The sequence below is a fragment of the Stigmatopora nigra genome, chromosome 1 (genome assembly GCF_051989575.1).
Source record: "Stigmatopora nigra isolate UIUO_SnigA chromosome 1, RoL_Snig_1.1, whole genome shotgun sequence".
Taxonomy (NCBI): Eukaryota; Metazoa; Chordata; class Actinopteri; order Syngnathiformes; family Syngnathidae; genus Stigmatopora; species Stigmatopora nigra.
The window spans coordinates 19,890,290-19,909,397 of record NC_135508.1 but is presented as its reverse complement, the minus strand read 5'-3'; the positions used below and the strand labels follow the sequence as shown (position 1 = coordinate 19,909,397).

The 19,108-nt window shown below is 39.3% G+C and overlaps 3 protein-coding genes across 3 annotated transcripts; all 3 read left to right on the top strand.

The window, feature by feature from the left end:
* The first annotated feature begins 1,795 nt into the window (after nucleotides 1–1,795).
* On the top strand, nucleotides 1,796–9,598 carry slc13a3 (solute carrier family 13 member 3). Its single transcript, XM_077729982.1, has 13 exons — nucleotides 1,796–2,124; nucleotides 2,619–2,884; nucleotides 3,496–3,674; nucleotides 4,289–4,355; nucleotides 4,427–4,606; nucleotides 4,675–4,800; nucleotides 5,545–5,637; nucleotides 5,728–5,832; nucleotides 5,916–6,013; nucleotides 6,569–6,681; nucleotides 6,764–6,925; nucleotides 8,404–8,541; nucleotides 8,627–9,598. Exons 1-13 carry the CDS (start codon nucleotides 2,017–2,019, stop codon nucleotides 8,780–8,782), a joined length of 1,791 nt encoding a protein of 596 aa, XP_077586108.1. The 5' UTR covers nucleotides 1,796–2,016; the 3' UTR covers nucleotides 8,783–9,598.
* A 137-nt stretch (nucleotides 9,599–9,735) lies between these two features.
* ocstamp (osteoclast stimulatory transmembrane protein) lies at nucleotides 9,736–13,251 on the top strand. Its single transcript, XM_077724738.1, has 3 exons — nucleotides 9,736–9,796; nucleotides 11,329–12,319; nucleotides 12,456–13,251. Exons 1-3 carry the CDS (start codon nucleotides 9,759–9,761, stop codon nucleotides 12,792–12,794), a joined length of 1,368 nt encoding a protein of 455 aa, XP_077580864.1. The 5' UTR covers nucleotides 9,736–9,758; the 3' UTR covers nucleotides 12,795–13,251.
* Nucleotides 13,252–13,890: 639 nt separating this feature from the next.
* Nucleotides 13,891–17,168, top strand: LOC144199306 (thyrotropin-releasing hormone receptor). Its single transcript, XM_077720843.1, has 3 exons — nucleotides 13,891–14,010; nucleotides 14,217–15,034; nucleotides 15,601–17,168. The coding sequence occupies exons 2-3, from the start codon at nucleotides 14,267–14,269 to the stop codon at nucleotides 15,979–15,981; spliced, it is 1,149 nt and encodes a 382-aa protein (XP_077576969.1). The 5' UTR covers nucleotides 13,891–14,010; nucleotides 14,217–14,266; the 3' UTR covers nucleotides 15,982–17,168.
* The last annotated feature ends 1,940 nt before the right edge of the window (nucleotides 17,169–19,108 follow it).

Below are 19,108 nucleotides of genomic sequence, written 5' to 3'. Positions count from 1 at the left end.
GTAGTCGTCTTGGCTAAAGTATTGGTCACATGTACAAGCGTTCGGGTAAAGGAACTAGTTCTACTTGAGAGTGTGTATTGGAGTTGCATGGTTGATTGTGGCGTGGTGGTCTTTTATATATATCCATTTAAGTACACAAATATCATTGAGTAAAGTTACTTGTGATGATTGTTTAAAGCAAAGTTTTACATATAAAACTTTATAGATTCCGTATTAACATAAATTTTAACATCTGTGTTTTGGTGGAAGAAGTCTCCTGAAGTCAAAGGGTTCTTTCTATTCAAAGTGAAGTAATTAGTGAATTTTGATCACGTAATTTACATTTTTTTCAAGTTGACTGGAGTCCAAATAATTATATACGAGTTCACACCTGTTATTCTCTGCTTGAATTTACAGTAACCCCCGCCCCACCACTCTCTAAAGTCTAAACTATGAGGACCTGGCTTCAACAGGAAATTCATTTGAATAAATCCCATCCCCTTATTATTAAACCAAGTGTTTCTTGTCATGTAAGTATTTCATCCACAGCATGTTACACAAAGCCCGACTCTCTGTCTTGCTTCTTCCTTTTTAGAAACTAAATGGGATTCTGAGCAGTTTCAGCCTTCTTGTAATGCTGATGACCCCCCCCCCCCCCCCCCCATCTCATTGTGCAGGTCATTCAAGCTTTCTGTTTCTGACCTTCTCGACGACTGCATCAAAACATAGTACAGAAAATGGAGTGTGTTGAGTAACTCTATTATGTGGAAGCAAGGAGAAGAGGGAACTAACTAAAAAAGGGAAGAGTATCAGTCAGTTTCTTGTCTTGCCAAGCAGGGCAGGGGACAGCGCCATCACATGTTGAGGGTGCATCACGCCTCTTTGCACTCCTGCTGGACTTGAAAGGTGAAGTGTTGCTTCAAGCTGTGGGGTGTCATCACGCCTTTGTGTTTGTTTGTTTTTATCTCCATGTGTCTGGAGATTTCTGACTTTTTGAGATGTTGCTTACAGAGTTCTTAAAACAGACAAGCTTATCGCTCTGTAATAAATATACTATTTTTGTCTTTTCCACCCCATCCTTAATGCATCACACAACAGCAAATACATAAATACACCGATCACACTCTACTGGCATGTTTTGCACAAACCACATGTTCGAAATTAAAATAATAGCACATTAAAAGAGACAAATTGGACAAATAATAGCTAGAAATGAAGGTTTGATTCAACTTCTGAAGTTTTTCATTGTAGTTTGGGGAGGCATTGTACAATGTACACAGTACTAACTTGGCTGTGCGATTTACAGCTTTCAATATTAGATTCTGGACTTCCTCCCAAATTTCTAAGATGCCATTTTTGTATTTCTGTAATTTATTTAACGCATTTCAGGCAGGTATGCCAGAAAAAAAAACAATCAAATTAATTTAAATAACCCTGACATAAGTTATTCACTCTTGATTCTGTATTATATAATATTTACATGTAGACAGACAAAATTTGCAAATCAATATTTTCTTCATTCCTTGCTATCAAAACAGAGAGATTTATTTTATATAATGACTGCTATTGACAGAGAGCCATGTCCAATCTATCAAAAACGGCACACTCGTTATTGCCTGCCTGTCCTCCCAGTTTAAAATGGTTTGAACACCATTCATTTTCATTGGCACAAACACATGATTCACATCCAAAACAGTTTGTCATTATTTCCTGTCAAGACATAATCGAGAGTTAGATTGAATAGTTTTGAAATTACCACACAGGGGGGAGCTTGTAAAGAGGAAGAATGTGAGGCCGCAGCTGCTCTCTCAGCATGTGTGTGAATCTTTTTGCACGCCAGGGGCTGAAAAGATGGAAGTGGGAGAGGCCTTGTATGGAAAACCAGTGTGTCACGCTTAACTATTTGACACCTCCGTACGAGGAGTTAACCTGTAGCCAAGCATGAGGTTAATCTTCTGCGTGCAGTTGCCGAGACTATAAAAAGTCGCGTGCCCGCTTTCTCGCTGCTATCTGAGGTCAAACTTCAAAGGTGTGGAAATGAAATTGTCTGTGCTGTCCAAGAAGTTGTTGTGCGTTTACAAACCTTTGGTGCTCTTGATAACTCCTCTGGTTTTTTCACCTTTACTGGTGACCTTGCCCGAAAAGGTGAGTGATAGACTAGTCCAATAGATTGAATTGCTTAGAAAGTAATCATATCAACTGTTTTTAAATGTCCTTTACCATTTTTACTATAGAATGTCTCATTAATGTTCAACATGTAAATGATGTGATCCGGTTGCTGTTCTCTTTAAGTTTGAAATCAGCTCTGACTGATTGCGACTTGCTGTTAGAATTCTGTGGCCAATTTTGTTGCACTCCATTGAACAGCAATGATATAGTTGCTCTTGATAACATTTTTCTTTAGTTTAATTCTGCATTGTTATGCATGAAACTGTAAAAAAAATGACTGTCAAAGAAAATCCCAGTCAACCAGAGTGATTATGTGGTCTATCTTTTTATGATTTAATGTGACTTGTGAATGCATTGTTATACTTTCTCTTTCTTGATTGTGTCCTGTTGATTTTCATGTAATGTAATGCACTTGAAATGACACTGTTGAGGTATGTTATACAAATTAATGTTACCTGCTTTGTGTTCAGGAGGGAAGATGTCTTTATGTGGTGGTGCTCATGGCTACCTTTTGGTGCTCCGAGGCGCTCCCCCTCGCCGTCACCGCGATGTTACCCATTTGCCTCTTTCCGACACTGGGGATCATTTCGTCCAAAAAACTTTGTCCTCAATACTTCCTGGAGACCAACTTTCTCTTCTTAAGTGGCCTGGTAATGGCATCATCCATTGAGGAATGGGGCCTCCATCGGAGAATAGCCTTGAAGGTCCTCAGCCTAGCAGGAGTGAAACCAGCCTGGTGAGGAAACACGACAAAAAGTCAGTCCTGGAATGGAGGACGTTTGGCTTGAAAATCTTGGAAAATAAACCTTCCCATTATAGATTTTCAGATACGTATTCATGGATAATAGATCATAAACCACCAACGGCTTGATTACCTCAATGGTTCAATTTTTATTACATGATTTATTGGGCCGGCCCCCAATTCCCTTGTGTGGTCCTTGAAAGGGGGTGAAACTAGACAAAACCTAGATTAAAGAAGGACTTTTCTTTTTACTTTTAAAATATTTGTTTCAAGCGTTCCTTTTGATTGAATTTCCCTTTAAGATTTGGCCCAAGCACTAGTCTGAAACAGCATGTTTGAGCCTGTTGAACATGGTACTTAAACTTAATTGGTGGAACATATATACTGCCCGACACGCTATCGCAGAGAAATAAATCCCTTAGTGTTGTAATAAATCAAAGCGCCACTATGGCTTGACAGGAGTACATGAAAAAAATAATCATTCAGTACTCCTCTTATTTCAAATTAGATTAGATGTTTGTCACTGACAAAGGCGGTAAATGACAAAATATTATAATGCAATGTGTTAAAAAGTTTCAATTGTTTCGTCTTTTGCACATTTCCAGGCTCATATTGGGCATGATGACGACTTCGTCCTTCCTGTCCATGTGGCTCAGCAACACAGCCACGACAGCCATGATGCTCCCCATCGCTAATGCCATTCTAGAGAGTCTCTTCGGGGATCTGGAGAGCCTCAAGCGGAAATGCAAGTCGATCAAGGATCATGATGATGGCATTGCTATTGGTACGTTTATTTCTTTTTTTTACTTGTTAATTGTGAGATGTCCCAGTGAAATATGACGCCTTTGAAATGCAATGTGTGCATTTCATTTTTTCCTTTTAAATTCTGAATGATTAAACTCTCACCTCAGAAAGTTTCACAAACATATTAATACATTTGCTGCTTATGTTGATAGGGTTTTTTTTCTTGATATGTCCTTTTAATGGTTCCAGTTTCTTGTGTGACACAATATTCTTGCACTCCTACATTTTCTGCATTCTAATTCATTAGCGCAATTACTCTATAGAATATGTACCGCTCAGCTGGTAATTGGAGAACATTACATTACCATTATATATATATATATATATATATATATATATATATATATATATATATATATATATATATATATATATATATATATATATATATATATATATATATATATATATATATATATATATATATATATATATATATGCGTTCAATATGTATTATATTTAGGTAATAATTGATGCATCTCAATGGTTACGTTCCAATTGAATTGTGACTTATTTCGTGTTTATCTAAAGTAAACAACATCAACCAGATCTGTTTTCCTTTTTTGTGAACATGCCACTTCTGCTTGATTTCAGGTCAAGCCAATAGGATGGATTCGCTTCCCTCAGTTTCCTCAGAGAAACAAATACTATCCCTTGATGGGTGAGTAAAACAGGGGTTCGCTTTGTTGAGTTTAATGTTAGAAAAAATTTAGATCTAATCATCTTTAAAAGGATGGACGCAGCAGAGCAGAATGACACAAGGACCGCCGAAGAGATCCAATCAGAGTCGCAATATCAGATGAGAGTGTGGAAAGGTTTCCTAATCTGCATTCCTTATGCGGCCAGTATCGGTGGGACCGCCACACTAACTGGAACTGCACCTAACCTCATCCTGATTGGACAACTCAGAAAGTAACATTCCGTCTGGCTTTATATACATAATGGTTCTTTTATTTTGATGATATTCTTTTTTTCTCCAGCTATTTTCCAGAGTGTGATGTTATCAATTTTGGCTCTTGGTTTGCATTTGCATTCCCACTGATGCTTTTGTTCCTTCTTTTGGGTTGGCTATGGATCGCTTTCCTCCACGGAGGCTTGAACACACGGTAAAAATATTTGCTTTATCTAGAATTTTACCAATTACGTGATAGGAAGCAAACACCACAGCTTTATCAGTCACTCATGCACACACACCTATACCTAGGGGCAATTTAGTGTCCAATCAGCCTACCATGCATGTTTTTGGAATGTGGGAGGAAACTGGAGTACCCGGAGGAAACCCATTCAGGCCCGGGGAAAACATGCAAACTCCACACAGGTGGACGTGACCTGGATATGAACCCAGGACCCCTGAACTGTGAGGTCGACACGCTAACAAATTGCCCAATCGGGCCGCCCATATAATGGGTTTGGGCCTCTAGCGGCGTGGTTGTGCAAGGAGAGGCAATCAGATCCACGAAACTAGAATATAGTGTTTAAATAATATCTCTGGCAGCACCCCAAAACTGTACTGGGCGGCTCAAGTATCCAGACGATATTCAGCGCACCTTGGCACTACGTAGACATGTTCCGCCACTGCACACATTACGTACTCTCATACTCTCAATCACAGTCTCCAGTGTACTGCCTTCTTTTACATTTTGAGCATATAACCCTCCAAAGGTCTCTGCACACCTTCAACTTTGAGTATGCAATGTATAACAGATCCTGTCAGTCTTTTACATGATGTCAAACTGATGTCACTGTTTTGCTCCTCAGTCAATCCGCAGTCAGCTTTTAGGTTTCATAATATTTGCGACTCATTTTGTACAGTCTTTTATTAACTTTTTGGCCACACTTGTCTCCCTCAGCCTGTGCTTCAAGAAACATGACCAAAGAGCAAACCAAGAGGCCCAAGCACGTGCTCTCATTGAAGAGGACTACAGAAAACTCGGGCCCTTAAAGTGAGGACCCATGTATGTCTTCAAGCCAAATTAATAAAGAAGCAAATTGTATTGTGAAAGTGACACAATTAACAGCTCATTTCATTTTAGTTTTGCAGAGGCAGCTATCTCTTTCTTCTTTGTGCTGTATGCAGTTCTGTTGTTCACTAGGGATCCCAAATTCTTCACTGGCTGGTCTGTGTTTTTTAAGAAAAGGTAAGGAGGCTATCGTTGAAATTTGTCCTACCGCTGTTTCAGTACTTAAGCCGGGGTGACTTTGACTTTGACCTTGCTTGCAGCTACGTGTCAGATGCAGTCACTGGTGTGATCATCGTTTCCATATTATTTTTCTTCCCCTCGCAGAAGCCTTCCCTTGGCTGGTGGCTGGACCCTAAAGGTCAGTGTGATTTTTACCGATAATCATTCATTCATTTTCTGAATCAGTCAGAGCCAAATCGAATGATGGCAGACTGTAAAATCAGCAAATTCTGCAGAATTGCTCAAAAAATACATATTTGATTCTATTCGCATTAAAGTGGTTATTCAGACTTGGCATAATTTTTTTCAAAACCCACTCATGTATTAGTGTTTTCTTAGCTTTTGAACTAAACAGTCTTTAGTTAGTTAGTCTTTAGAGGTTCCTTCGGTCTGATTGTTGCAAAATATCACAAGTAAGCTAAGGAATGTTAATAATAGAGATTAGAGAGCAACTGCATTGGCTGTCTGGAGGAAACTATACTTTCTCTGTTTCTCCGATCAGGATAAGCTCACAAAGCTACTTTCTATGTGTGTACAGTGTGTGAAGTCCCACTTGAAAACCCTTATGTTTTGTGGCTGTTTGGCACACGTGCACGAGTGAGATTGTTTATTATGCTCAGCTGGATAAATAAACTGCTTGATACAAGTTAAAGAAAGCAAACATTTCAAATGTGGTTGTTGAATTTTCCCTCAGGTTCCAACGTGCCATACGTTCCTCTACTATCATGGAAGAAAGCCCAGGACTCGGTTCCTTGGAATATCATCTTGTTGCTAGGAGGAGGATTTGCCATGGCGCAAGCGTGTGAGGTGAAACTGCACTCCAAAATTACGTTTTCTCATATTTGAGATAGGAGTAAACCTCACTTTGACTTGTCGGATTCTCTGGTAGGAATCCGGATTGGCCACCTGGATCGGGGACCACCTCCAGCCCCTGGCCAGGGTCCCTCCTGCCGCGGCCATGATGTTGATCACAGCCTTTGTGGCCTGTTTCACTGAGTTTGCCAGCAACACGGCCACCATTATCATCTTCTTACCAGTCATAGCTGAACTCGTAAGTTGGCAATAGGCATCTACAATATGATCGACTACAGGCAATATGGTATTACTTTCCCTTGATTGAACTACAGATTAGTTAGTATATGTCTTCCTCTTATTACATACACACACATACAAACTGGACATGAATCCGGGCTGTATCATATGATGAAATGCTGTGTTGGTCAAGGTTTGAGTTTTATTGTGTGAGATGATTATCATTAGTGAGATTATTTGGTAGGCGGCCCAGTGGCATGAATGGTCAGCTTGTCGGTCTCACAGCTCTGGGGACCTGAGATCAAACCCAGTTTAGTTTTTGACATGCAAAGATTACTAGATTTGTAAGCAGTGTTGGTTGTAGTGTAGGATTTTTTTGCCTTGTGAGAGTTTTTTCACATCGAATGTGTGAGTGACTTCATGGTATTATTATAATTGCGTTTTGTTCAGGGTTTCCATAGTGGAGGAGAGAAAACATGGTTCAGTGCGATTAAAAAAAATGACACTTTGTAGGTGGTGTTGCAACAGATATGATTATCTTTGTCCTCTGTTAGATATTAACCCCTATTGTCTCTAATCATTATGTGTCTCCTTTGTACTTTGCAAAGGGGACATCCAATGGCTAAAACCCAGTCAAGGTTTGTTTACAACAGGTCTACATCCCAGTTCATTACCACAACCACAACGTGCTCAACTACTGTTGCTTTACATGTGGTTGACTGACCAAGTTAGTGGATTTTTTCAAATATCTCTGTCATTCGATTGAAAATAACTCTTTGTAGACGACATCGACCTGTGTTAAACTATTCGTTTTGTAACATTTTCTTGAGTGGGTGAGTGGATAGCACCTTGGCCTACCAGTTCTGGGATCCTGGGTTGGTCCTCCTGTGTGGAGTTTGCATGTTGTTGCATGTTTGGTTTCCTCCCACATTCCAAAAAAATGTCAGGCAGGCTGGTTTTTGTGTGTAGAGTTGTCCGTCTTCTTCTGCTCGAAGTCAGCCGGGATAGTCTCCAGCACCCCCGCGAACCTTGTGAGGATAAGCAGTTCACAAAATGAATGAATGAATATTCTTTCTAGTTCATTCTTTATTTTTCATCATATATCTGGTACTTCACTACTCTCTGTTTCTTGATTGATTTTGTTGAAACAGATTTAAACCTTAATAGCATGTGTCAAACTTTTTTTGCTCAAGGCCACATAAGATGACATGGCCATTTTTTTGTCAATTCTGAATCCGTCAAGCCCATATTGAGACTCATACACATAATGGCTTGCACATTTGATACAAATGCCACTGTTTTGTGGGCTCAAGTATATAAAACATAAAACGCTGCCATCTTCTGGCAGTTGTGCGACAGTAGAAGAGCTTCAAGCTTGATAATCACAGTGGCCATGCTTAATCATCCCAGTTGGGCAGCATTCCAACTTGGAGCGATTGAGGTAGACTGTCGTATACATGTATGGATTTATGTATGGATTTTCTTGGCTTTTGGCAGGCGTTTCACGTGTCCGTCAACCCTCTGTACTTCATGATCCCTGCAACTGTCGGGAGTTCATACGCTTTCATGCTTCCTGTGTCAACGCCACCCAACTCCATCGCCTTTGCATCTGGTCATCTCATGGTTAAAGACATGGTATGGCCAGGAATCAACACACAAACACACATTCTTTGACCTGATGTTCGTTCACTGCCTGACATTTCAATGTGTTCCCTCTTAGGTGAAAACTGGCATTGTCATGAATATATTGGGTCTCCTATCAGTCACACTTGCCATAAACACCTGGGGGCAAGCCATGTTCAACCTTGACGCCTACCCTGACTGGGCTCGACCTCTAAATCAGACTGTCGTTCACATGCCAAATGTTACTCTCTGATCACACAACTTGATTTAACTCAAAACTGAGATATGTTTGCTTGGTAGGAAGGAAACCCTCTTAATGTTCAGCTGTTACTTTTTTTTTTTTTTACCGTTAAGCCTTTTGTGCAGCAATCATGATCAATTTAGTTCCTCCTTCAACATGAAAAACACATCAAGGGACGGACAATCTACGGACATTGGAACTTTGCAAGAATTTACTTCAAAACAGCTAAGCGTTTTGTTAAGACATTTTTAACACATTTAAATTGTTAACAACGTACGATGCAAAGATGCTTGTTACATACGCCTTATGCGTGGGTGATTCATTTTGAGAATTTATATTATATGAGGCCAAGTATTAAGGGTTGTTACCTTGCTCTGAGTTTGCACCTGAAAATGAACAAACATGCTCATGAGCACTTAACGATTTGGACTCTGCGAGTTTCTGAGATAGAAATGCTTGTAAACGTCAGGACCCCCCATGTCGGGTGTGTTATAAACAATCGGAAGTCACACGCCTGACAGCAATGGTTAACTTCCACAAGGCTGCCGTGGTTACTTAGTGTTAGCGGGGTCGCTGCAAAAGCGTTCAATGCGGAACTTTCATTCCAAATACAACTACAGGAGAGGAATAAAATGTGATGATTCGTTACATCAGTTGATGTTTATGCTTCAAACTGTGATTGTCTACACTGTGATTGACCATGTGCATTGAATAACTGGAATTATTGAATCATTTTACCTCGAATAACTGTATGACTTGGAAGAGACCAAATGATTCCTTTTTATGGTTTATTTTGTACAGTTTAATAAAATACCCTTGATCTCTCAATTTCTTGTTATCTTCAACAAGACAATGTCCCTGTCACATGTTCTCGTGCCAATTCAAGTTGCAGATCCTGTTTTGGAACAGCAACATAATCGCGGCTGTCCACCACGCTTCCTCTTTTAGTCTTCATAATTTGCCAATATGTTTTTCTCCAGACACAACAATGAAGTTTGAAGCCGATTGTGTTGTTGAGCCTCTCAGGTAAGAACTACCATTATTTCTTTATGTTTACAACTTTATGTAAGGACTGTGAATACAAATTGGATTGCTTATTTTCGAACCCAGATTTATGAGTGCTCTCACATAATTGTTTGAATTTGTTCAAAGTGCCACTCTAATGCACACATAGTATTTCTTTAATACATCAAAATAAGGAACTTGTAAACCGAGGACTACAGTAAATACCAAAGTAGTATTGAGCTTTTTTACAGTATTTCTGAAGTGTATATTGACTTCAATCCAGGTGATGATTTGCATGACGGGACAATTGATGGAAACTTTCGTTCTAAAGTTCACACTTGGAAGGGAGATAGGGTGGAGGAGTGAGTTTTGATACCTGAAAGTTACCATTACATTGTATTTGAGTGCTTTTTTTACCCAAAAAATCCACACAAGCTGGCTTCATCATAAAATTTGAAGCAATTCCTATGTAAAACCTTTTCTTCAAAAAGTGGGTAATCACAAAAGACACTAAAATGCTTGCTGCACCTGCCTAAATAAACAAGAAAACTATTGTACTACTGTTTATAGTATGTACAGGATAAAGTCCATTGGATTATATCGTAGATTTCAAAGTGGTGGAAGAAAATTGGGGCTTATAGTTTAAAAATTAAGGAACGTCACTAAAAACACGTGAGGCAGAAATCTGAGAAATTCGAACGGGTGCACATAGTTTTTCCTCCTACACATAGACATGTGCCTTGTTGACTAATGATTGCAATGTGGGAATGATCCCAGACAGCAGACCGAATACACATTAAGTGAACGTTAATCACTGTGAATGGCATTGTAAGAAAATAGCATGTCATCACATTTTGCTTAAATAAACAATAGTAATTGCATAATTGAATGGCTTAGTCTAAAGAATTTTGTCATTTAATGCTTCAAATAAACTGGCGTAACCTCTTTAGCCATCGGGGGCAGTGTATAGAGCAGGGGTCGGGAACCTTTTTGACGAAGAGAGCCATAAACAATTCATATTTTCAAACATGATTCCTTGAGAGCCATACTCATAATTTAAAAGTAAAAATACATGAAAATGTGAGCATTTATTATTCATTTCACCACTTTGAAAGTAAAAAAAAGGCAGAATTCTTTTGAGAACATTATTTCACTGTTACCAATCAATGAGTATCAATGAGAGGATGCATGCAGAAGAGTCTAATGAATAAAAATTATGATTTAAAAAGGCGCCAGAGATAGTTTCGGCGCCAGAGTGCGGGCAGAACGCTCCCATTGGTGCGTTTGGGACTTAGGTCTCTCACCAGCGGTTCCTATATTTTACCACAGAGCTTCGCGGAGAGCCATATACACCCATCAAAAGAGCCACATATGGCTCCCGAGCCATAGGTTCCCTACCCGTGGCTTAGTCTAAAGAATTTTGCCATTTAATGCTTCAAATAAACTGGCGTAACCTCCTTGGCCATCGGGGGCAGTGTATATAGTATTGTCAATAGTACTATTCCAACTCCTCTTTTGTCAGGGCGGGTGTAATACGTGTGTCGTCTGTACAGGACAGCATACTGCAGGGAGACAGTCAAATCCTCCGCATCCTATCTATGGGGTGTTTACTCGTCATCGAAGCCCACGGGCCGGCACCTGTGGATCCTGCTTTCTCTCTGTCTTGTTCTGTCTGCCATCACTGGTGCTCTCCTCCACCACTGGCTATCCAAAACGCTACAGTATGACGTCTACGCATCTCTTCACACGGCACTGGGGTACGGTTTGGCCGTGTGGCTGACCATGTTCCTGTTTCACCCGCTGCGCTGTGTTCTGACCATGACCCTTCCCACCGTCTGCACCGAGCAGGGCCGCAAACTCCTCATCTCCGCGTCGGTTATGGTTCTGATGCTGAATGTCATCCCCAACATCAGCCTGAATGTGAGCGCAGTTGTTCGAAGCCTCAAGTGCACCGCTGAGGGCTTCTCGAAAACCTTGTTGAACTCTTCAGGGCTTTTGAATACAGCCCGGCAAGAAATTGTGGAGGAAGCCATTAAAGTGAGGAAGGAGGACCTGAATATTGTCACCAATTTAAGGAAGTTGGATCATTACACAAATGTGGATGTTTCTGAGGTGAAAAGCAGGTTCGCTCAGATGATTGGACAAGTAGAAATCAACTTTTCCCATATGAGGAAAATGTTAACACAGTACAAACTTCTGTCCAACAGAATTCTTGCTGCTTTTCTTGTTGTTTGGCTGGTTTTTGAATCTGCCCGCTATTTGAAATCTTATTTGACATCCGTTAAATTTGATAACGTCGCCATTTCCAAACTAAAGGAGACACGCGTCAATCGACAAAATTCAACAATTTTGTTCAAAAAATTGAAGCTCTACTGTGGGGAATGCGCACCTAGTGTCATATCACTACTAGTGGTGACATTATATTTCACCGCAATAGCTTTAATAGCAGCTTTGGACTACTTTGTGTATCATGTAGTTGAAGTCATCCTGCCATGGTTGCTAGATTTTCCACCCATGTCTGCGAGCATCAGTGTCAGTTATAAGGTGAGGAAAAAAAGGGTTGTACTTTTTGTTAAATGTTAAAAAAAAAACAAAGTGGAAGGTGAAAAAATTCTTACATGGCATAAATTGATCATAAAATGTATTGTAATATTTTGACTTGTAATTTCACCATCAACAGGTGCAGTGGTTTTCACCAGTCTTTTGCATCATCCCCCAATCCTGCATCACACGACAGTTGACAGACTTCAATAAAGAATACAAGTGGAACTTCAGCCCCGAATCGTCACTGTGTGATGCCACGACTTCAGCTCCCAATGCGGGTGTGAGCATGTTGCTCGGATGTTTGTGGCTGATGAGCTATCTCCTCGTGTTCCTTGAAGGGTACGCCAAGCGGCTGCGTCGGAAAATCTGTGCGTCCTTTTATAAAAAGCAGGAAGAGAGGCGAGTGGCTTACCGTATGGCTAAAAGCCGTACCAGAAAGGATCCAGAAGAAAGTATTTTGGTTATCTGCAGGTGACATTCATAATGCTCAATTGCTAATACTTGAGAATAACATCAAACAAGACAAATCAACCAGTCACTTGGAGGAAACATAACACTTTAACAAAATATAACTCAGGCAGAGCCACTTTGTTTGGTGCAGGATGAGCCATGGAAATGGCTCAAACATGGTCTAAAGTCCAAAGATTTGTAGTTTGATATTACAAATCAAAACATTCCTCTGCCCTAAGTCTGTATTTACAGTAAGAGTCAGTTCATGTTTCTTTTCAGCAGTCACCTCCACTAGATGTCATGATGGTCCTTTGTTCTGATTCAATACATTACAACATCTCAAGCATAACCTGTGGAATTGATTTTGTACTTGACCAAATATTCTTTGAAGGCCTAAATATTATGTTCTATTTCCATTACTTAAAAAAAAAAAAAACAATACGCTCTTCTTGCAGAGGCTTCTTAAGATTATTTTAAGACTTCCTACCAGAATAGAAATAAATCATTCCCCACCCCCTATCTATTTTAAACCTGACTTTTGTTCACATCTTAACAGTCACAGCACACTAAATCTGTCAGAAAGAGGAAATGACAAATGAACTAGTATATGCGATTACTTTTTCATACGTAAATCTATGCGCCTTACAGTTGTGTAATGTTATAAGGGGTAAACTGAATTAGTAACCATAACCGACGAGTTAATAGTATATTAAAAATATTTGAGATAAGTGCACATACACGTAGTGAAGAATTACTTTCTATATTGGTATGCATTTGTCTGTGAAATTCAGCTTTATGGGCCCATGTATGACACACTTTTGACAATTTTTGAATAAAAAAGGTAAGATGGAAAACCAGTTTGGGCACTTCAGAAATCCAAAACAAATATGTATGGTATATTGAAAATATATGTCATGATGGTTAATAGAAAGTGAGTTGGATACCCAAAAATTGGAGACACTTTGCCATAATTTATCTTCAGTAATTATCTGACAGGGTTTCTGCTCACAGCTTTAAGTGTAGCTTTTCCATGACGCCCAGCTTGGATGAGGGGGGAATTGATTTTCAAGTTGGTGACGGCACAAAGCGGTACATTACAAGTGGATGAATGTGAGTGAGGGAGGGATTTGTTGGGAAAATAGAGGGAGTGACAGAAAAAGAAATGAGCCCACATCGCTTCTGGTTGGATTGGACATGAGCGTGGTCACCACATTACACCGCGGGCTGTTGTCCAAGTGATGGTGAGTAAAACATCTTGACTCCCAGACTTCTATGATAATGCATGCTTTTTATTTTTTTTTATTTTTAAAAAGTCTATCTGTGATGTGGTTAAATGTCATAGCAATTTCTATATAAAAGACTTAGTGTCTTAAAAAGAGGATTATTGATCCTTTCTGGCTCTCAGTAAAGCAAATGAGTTTTGTTTCAAGTCCCAATGTGTCTTCAGGATTCGTATTGGCACCGTTGAGCAAAAGCAGAAGATTTCTATATCGCAAGATGGAGAACTTTACAACCGGTGCCAATAATGTCACACGGGTGGCAAAGCTGAGCAGAATGCCTCAGAACCCTTTAGAAGAGCAAGTGGTAACCATATTCCTGACGCTGCTCATCTGTGGACCGGGGATTGCCGGGAACATCATGGTGGTTCTGGTGGTGTTGCGGACCAAGCACATGGTGACACCAACCAACTGCTACTTGGTGAGCCTGGCAATGGCTGACCTCTTGGTGCTCTTGACCGCGGGCCTGCCCAACATCTCTGATGTGGTGGCATACTGGATTTACGGCTACGCGGGATGTGTGTGTATAACCTATCTGCAATATCTGGGCATCAACGTGTCCTCTTGCTCCATCACCGCGTTCACCATCGAACGATACATCGCCATTTGTCACTCCATCAAAGCTCAGCTCATATGCACCGTGTCGCGAGCCAAGAAAATCATTGCCGCTGTATGGATCTTCACCGCCCTTTATTGTATTATGTGGTTCTTTTTGGTGGACACCGATGAAACCGTTTACACCGACGGCGTGGTGGTCACCTGCGGATACCGGGTGTCCAGAAGTTTCTACATGCCAATCTACTTCCTGGACTTTACGTTGTTCTACGTGATCCCACTTGTCTTGGCCATGGTGCTTTATGGCCTCATCGCAAGGATACTCTTCATGAGCCCTCTGCCCTCGCATCTCCATGACAGGGGCTCGGTTCATCGAGGACGATCCGGTAACACCAAGAAGGTCCATAGGGGGGCTGTCTCTACCAGGAAGCAGGTACGTATAGTACAGGGGTAGGGAACCTATGGCTCGGGAGCCATATGTGGCTCTTTTGATGGGTGTATATGGCTCTCCGCGAACTTGTGTGGTAAAATAAGAGAACCGCTGGTGAAAGACCAAAGTCCCGGACGCACCAATGGGAGCGTCACGCCGACAATGTGGTGCCGGAACCATCTCTAGCGCCTTTTTAAAATCAAAAATGTTCTTCATTAGAGTCTTCTGCATACATTCTCTCATTGTTACTCATTGATTAGCGACAGTGAAATAATGTTCTCAAAAGAATTTAGACTTTTTTTTTTACTTTCAAAGTGGTGAAATGAATAATAAACGCTCACATTTTCATTTCTTTTTTCTTTTAAATCCTGAGAATGGCTCTCAAGGAATCATGTTTGAAAATATGAATTGTGTATGGTTTTCTTTGCCAAAAAGGTTCCCGACCTCTGGTATAGTTGATTAGCGGGACTGCTTTTCATTTTTAAACTTGATAAATTAAAAGTCAAATTTATAGTCATACAGACGCGCAATCACAACTTGTTTCTTCTTCTTTGCCTGTACCGCTCCAGATAACAAAGATGCTAGCTGCAGTGGTCATCCTCTTCGCCATCCTCTGGCTGCCTTACCGAACGCTGGTCGTGCTCAATTCCTTCTACGACCCTCCTTATCACAACACATGGTTCCTGCTCTTCTGCAGGATGTGCATCTACACCAACAGCGCCATCAATCCCATCGTTTATAACCTCATGTCCCAGAAGTTTCGGGCCGCCTTCAAGAAGCTCTGCAGGTGCAGCCGTCGGCAAACTGAGGAGGTTGTGGAATACAACGTTCCCGTGTATTACAGCGTGATCAAAGATTTGTCCCGGGAGAGCAATGAGCCCATCACAGAGCAAGAGGAGATCAACCAATGGACCATTAAGAGGTTCATTTTGGGGGATAAAAATGCATAATTTAAAGTGATTATTTGAGTGCATAAAAGTATTGTTCTGTCGGCCAAACAGTAGTAGGTATGTACTAATACTTCCAGTGAATGATGTCAATTGAATGTATTTTGTTCTTTATGATAAAATATCTGTCTGTCCTGGATCGGTTATAACAAAAACCAGGACCCACAGAGGCCCTTGATGACACCTGCTCTAGACAGAGACAGTTTTTTGGTAGGCTGAAACTACAAAAATGTGAAAACTCTCCACTGACATTGCCGTCAAAACGATTGAGAACCCAAAAATGAATCTAGGTGACAGCTGTCTTCGTAAAGACAGTCAACCTGTAAAACCTTTGGATTGCAGCAAAAATGCATTAAAACACAACTTTTTAAGATTGAATTTTCTCTCTCTGAGTCTTTTAAAATAGCCCAATCGGGTGAGAATCTGCTCAGTATATGTGTGCACAGATTTCACCACACACAAAAAACAAAACACCACTTTTCTTTTGTTGCCTTTAGGCCATTGTTGTGTAAATGTGGCCTAAGACAAACAGCTTGTTTTTTTTTTACATAATATATTCTCTAATATCTGGGGTTTAGGAGAGAAAACTTTTATTTTCAATTTGCTTTCATCCATATTCTATTTAACTTGGCATGTGTGTTTTGGAGCCGTGGGCAATATAATAATATACTTTTTATCGTAGTTGTGTCAACTCAATGTAATGTCTGTTGACTGTATTTGTATATTAGCTTAATGGGACACACTTGCCGTATTACCATGGAGATGCAAATCATTTGAAATGCAGAGAAGTACTTCACTTGATTATAATTCAACAATGATAAGCAACACCTGATGCAATGAGAGAGCACGGTCTGGATTGTCAATGGGATAGTTAGTATGATGTTTTGCAAAAAATGTAACCTCGATCAGGAGGCGGAAGTATCTGTCTTCATCTACTACAAGTGCCCTTCAGGAAGCATAAGTGCTGCAGCACAAAGAGCCTATTGAGAGCCTCATACGCCATCATGTTTGTTTTCTTCATCTAGGATGTTTGTAGGTCATTTTATGATATAAGAGCTGTCTTCAAAAGCATAGTGGGACAATTAAGCAGCGGCATTGGTTTGTTGTGTGTTTTTAGAACATTTGAATTGTTTTTTGATGCTTTTCTGTTATTGCTGTCCTCTACATGCTATTAAGTCACACAAATTGTTTCGTTTGAAAAAAGTGGGCTTCAAATTTGTGCTCTATACTGAGGTTGATGTTGTATTTTTAAAAGTCATAAGGTTTCGCTCAGTTATTGTCTTTGATATGTAAACTTAAGTATTGTATTGTAAGCTTTATTGTCATGGTATATAAATACATATACATACTTTTTGTATTGTAATTTGTACAACGAGATGCTTTCCAGGCACAACCCAACCGGACAATAGCAAGCTTGTGTCAGGCATTGCTGTCAAAGATAATGACCCAGATGTATTTTTTTTTCCAAATGTCAAAAATATTGTATGGAACAAGCTAAATATTTATTATCTTTATAATTTATTGCAATATTAATCCCCAATTCAAATGAAGTGGACATTGTGTTAAACATAAAAAAATGAATTGCAATATATATATATATATATATATATATATATATATATATATATATATATATATATATATATATATATATATATATATATATATATATATATATATATATATATATATATATATATATATATATATATATATATATATATATATATATATATATATATATATATATATATATATATATATATATATATATATATATATATATATATATATATATATATATATATATATATATATATATATATATATCATGTATACATTTGCAAATCATGCGAACACTAGTTTTATCACCAACATAAAACAAACAAACAAAAAAACAGATCAGTATCCTCTTATTTTTTGCTCCATACAGTCTGATGCATTGCATGGAGAGATTGTTCATAAGCAATATAGATTGCTTTTACAATTGACTGATCTGGGTTCCAAACCTTGATTGAGACATTCATATGAAACAACTTGCATTTATATATTTAGCATTTTACATTCTTTGGCCGGATCAATTTGAGCACTGTGTAAATATATGTTTTCCCTTTATAGGGCCTTCAAAGCACTCAGGTGGAAAACACATTCATTTAGCAAGCTAAATGCTTACTATAGATCAATACTTAGTGCTCTGCAGGCCCGAATGACACAAACAATTGTAGACACAGGTATCTTGGCAATCGATTGTCTGGGTGAATTCATGTTTCGAGGTGCAACAGGTACTAACTACATTGAAAGTAAATTGGAAAGAGAGATCGCACACGCCTAGTGGTTCTTTCGGAGAGAAAAGGAAAATGCCGAATAGTTGGATTGGACTGACCGTAGTTTTTCGTGCAGGATAATTGGTGCCGAAATGAAACAATTTTTCAGCAAAATAGAAGAGAAAATAAATGCTTATTGAGGGGATTGGAAGAGGTGTAGCTCTTTAAAGACAATACTTTGGACTTTCTCAATTCATTGCATATTTTCACACACTTCACACAAGATATTTTCAACTATAAAGCATTTGTTCAATCATTTTTTTCTACCACTAAAACTCATTTTGCAGCTCACGTCAATCCAACAGTTTGACTATTTCATATCAGTATTCAGGCAATAAAGTCTGATGGACTCAAGATAGGGGTGCAAATGTGTCATCTGCCAGTAGATGGCAGGATGCAAAATCCATCTGTCCCTCATGGTTTTGCATCCCATCAATTCCATGTGAGGAACATAATTTGACCTCTTTGCGATTGTATTGTTGAAGAAAAATGAACGATATTCAATTTGAATGAAGGGGTCGACAGTCCCAAAAAAAAAAAACTTTAATAAATAAAGGCTCACAGGCAAGTAATTTCTTCACTTCTCAACCGAGAGCAGAGCTTTTTTTTTTTTACAAACAGAAGGTCTCTTGCTAAAGCTTCCTTAATTCCATTTACTGAACGTCAGCTGTGCCTGGACAGCTTACCTGGCTCTCCTCTCACAACAATATGAGTTCCGCGTCAGCATCGTTGTTCGGATACGAAGTGAATCCATTAAATAGTTTAGCTGTTTAACACTGTAGGATATGGCGGGCCGTCTTCATCTA

Excerpts from the sequence above, each read along its gene's own strand:
- slc13a3 (XM_077729982.1), top strand. The coding sequence starts at position 2,017 with ATGAAATTGTCTGTGCTGTCCAAGAAGTTGTTGTGCGTTTACAAACCT. Across the intron at positions 3,675-4,288 it reads TGATGATGGCATTGCTATTG|GTCAAGCCAATAGGATGGAT; the intron begins GTACGTTTATTT and ends GCTTGATTTCAG. Across the intron at positions 5,638-5,727 it reads AGAAAACTCGGGCCCTTAAA|TTTTGCAGAGGCAGCTATCT; the intron begins GTGAGGACCCAT and ends ATTTCATTTTAG.
- ocstamp (XM_077724738.1), top strand. The coding sequence starts at position 9,759 with ATGAAGTTTGAAGCCGATTGTGTTGTTGAGCCTCTCAG. Across the intron at positions 9,797-11,328 it reads TGTGTTGTTGAGCCTCTCAG|GACAGCATACTGCAGGGAGA; the intron begins GTAAGAACTACC and ends TCGTCTGTACAG. Across the intron at positions 12,320-12,455 it reads GCATCAGTGTCAGTTATAAG|GTGCAGTGGTTTTCACCAGT; the intron begins GTGAGGAAAAAA and ends CACCATCAACAG.
- LOC144199306 (XM_077720843.1), top strand. The coding sequence starts at position 14,267 with ATGGAGAACTTTACAACCGGTGCCAATAATGTCACACGGGTGGCAAAG. Across the intron at positions 15,035-15,600 it reads CTGTCTCTACCAGGAAGCAG|ATAACAAAGATGCTAGCTGC; the intron begins GTACGTATAGTA and ends GTACCGCTCCAG.